Genomic DNA, 1,334 nt, shown 5'->3' with positions numbered 1-1,334 from the left:
TGGGAAAATTCAAAAATACATCAACGATATTCGTAAAATTTTATGCAAAGCTGTGATCAGTTGCTTTTTCATTTGATAAATTTTAAAATTTCATCACAAAATGCAGCGTTGAAAATTTCAAATATATTCATCGAATTTCAAATGACCTTGAAAAGTTGTCTGGCTGTTTCTTTTATTGTGTTGGAAATAAAATTTCATTTATAAAATTCACAATAGGAATTGGCATTGTATTTGTTTAATTTGAATTTTATTTTCGAATTTTGATAGTTTTAATGTTTTTTTGTTTCAAATTTTGTTCAGTTCTATATTGAATATAAAAAAGGCCATTGCAGTGCTTGAGCTTCATGCGTTTGAAACCATCGTCATCTTATCACTAGTTGCCATGGAAACCGCCGCAATTTTTCCCTCATCATTGCAAGTGTTGCAATTTTTGCTTTCGCATTGGTATCGATCGATTGCAATGTTCGAAAAGTTTCAATGCAAAATAATTCGAAGTTTTTCATTCCAGCTTTTTCCCCTTCAGACTGACCAACAATAATACTTCACTGATTATAACATAAAATTGAAAGTTTATTGCTATTTGTTTCTTTATTAAATTAAAAATGTGAACTAATCGAAAAAGAATTAATTTTATTAGTTTCTAGAAATGCATATACAAATATAGGCTGTTGAAAATTTCCTCGGTTTGAGCCTGAAGATCCCAATCTGCTACCGTAACCGGTGTGTTGTTGTGGTGGTGACGTAATCTGCGAGTTATCGGCGAGCGTGAACGCGAGCGGAAGTGTGTGACCTTTGTGTTTGTGTGTGTGTGTTGTGCGATTCTTCCCGAGTAAATCTTAGTTTCCGTGTGTTGTTGTTCCCGAACTTAATTAACGCGGATAAGCCTGAGAGAGGGCCAGTGATCCGTTAGTGAAATTCAACTGTTCTGAACGCAGTTGGATTGAACAATACATAGGCAATTCACAAAAGCAACCCACAGTACATCAGACGGTAGTTTATACCGAGGAATTGTATGTAAATCTATTTGCGAGCCAAGCGGTATTATTATATACATGATTTAGATGGAAGCATTTTTAGGGGCGAGAATTACATTTCCTTCTAAAATAAACGTTAAAAATGTCGCAGAAAATAGGAACGGATAACTTTGAATCTACAGTCAAGTGCTGTTTCTTAATAATATTGCAGAATCATTATTTTATTCTTGATCTTGCACGTCATTTATTTCTGTATTTACGTGCCCGGAAGTAAGTATACCATTTTCTTTTAGGAATTTACTTCTATTCTCGTGAACCGAAATGATCGTAAGCGAAAGATCCACAATACTGTCCATGAAA

The 1,334-nt window shown here is 34.0% G+C and overlaps 1 protein-coding gene across 1 annotated transcript; it reads right to left on the bottom strand.

Moving 5' to 3' along the window:
• Nucleotides 1–362: 362 nt before the first annotated feature.
• On the bottom strand, nucleotides 363–953 carry Tsp_15255 (conserved hypothetical protein). Its single transcript, XM_003370754.1, has 3 exons — nucleotides 875–953; nucleotides 657–835; nucleotides 363–524 (listed from the first exon to the last, which is right to left on the bottom strand). The coding sequence occupies exons 1-3, from the start codon at nucleotides 951–953 to the stop codon at nucleotides 363–365; spliced, it is 420 nt and encodes a 139-aa protein (XP_003370802.1).
• Between the last annotated feature and the right edge of the window lie 381 nt (nucleotides 954–1,334).

Source organism: Trichinella spiralis (genome assembly GCF_000181795.1).
Source record: "Trichinella spiralis strain ISS 195 chromosome Unknown Scfld584, whole genome shotgun sequence".
NCBI lineage: Eukaryota > Metazoa > Nematoda > Enoplea > Trichinellida > Trichinellidae > Trichinella > Trichinella spiralis.
The sequence above is the reverse complement of the archived record's forward strand: the minus strand, read 5'-3'. Positions and strand labels throughout refer to the sequence as shown.

What these genes read in the sequence shown, in the direction of transcription:
- Tsp_15255 (XM_003370754.1), bottom strand. Translation starts at nt 953, where the DNA reads ATGTATTGTTCAATCCAACTGCGTTCAGAACAGTTGAATTTCACTAAC. An exon ending in CCTCTCTCAGGCTTATCCGC is followed by an intron (nt 836 to 874) that starts GTTAATTAAGTT and finishes ACGGAAACTAAG; the next exon opens with ATTTACTCGGGAAGAATCGC. An exon ending in ATTTTCAACAGCCTATATTT is followed by an intron (nt 525 to 656) that starts GTATATGCATTT and finishes ATTGTTGGTCAG; the next exon opens with TCTGAAGGGGAAAAAGCTGG.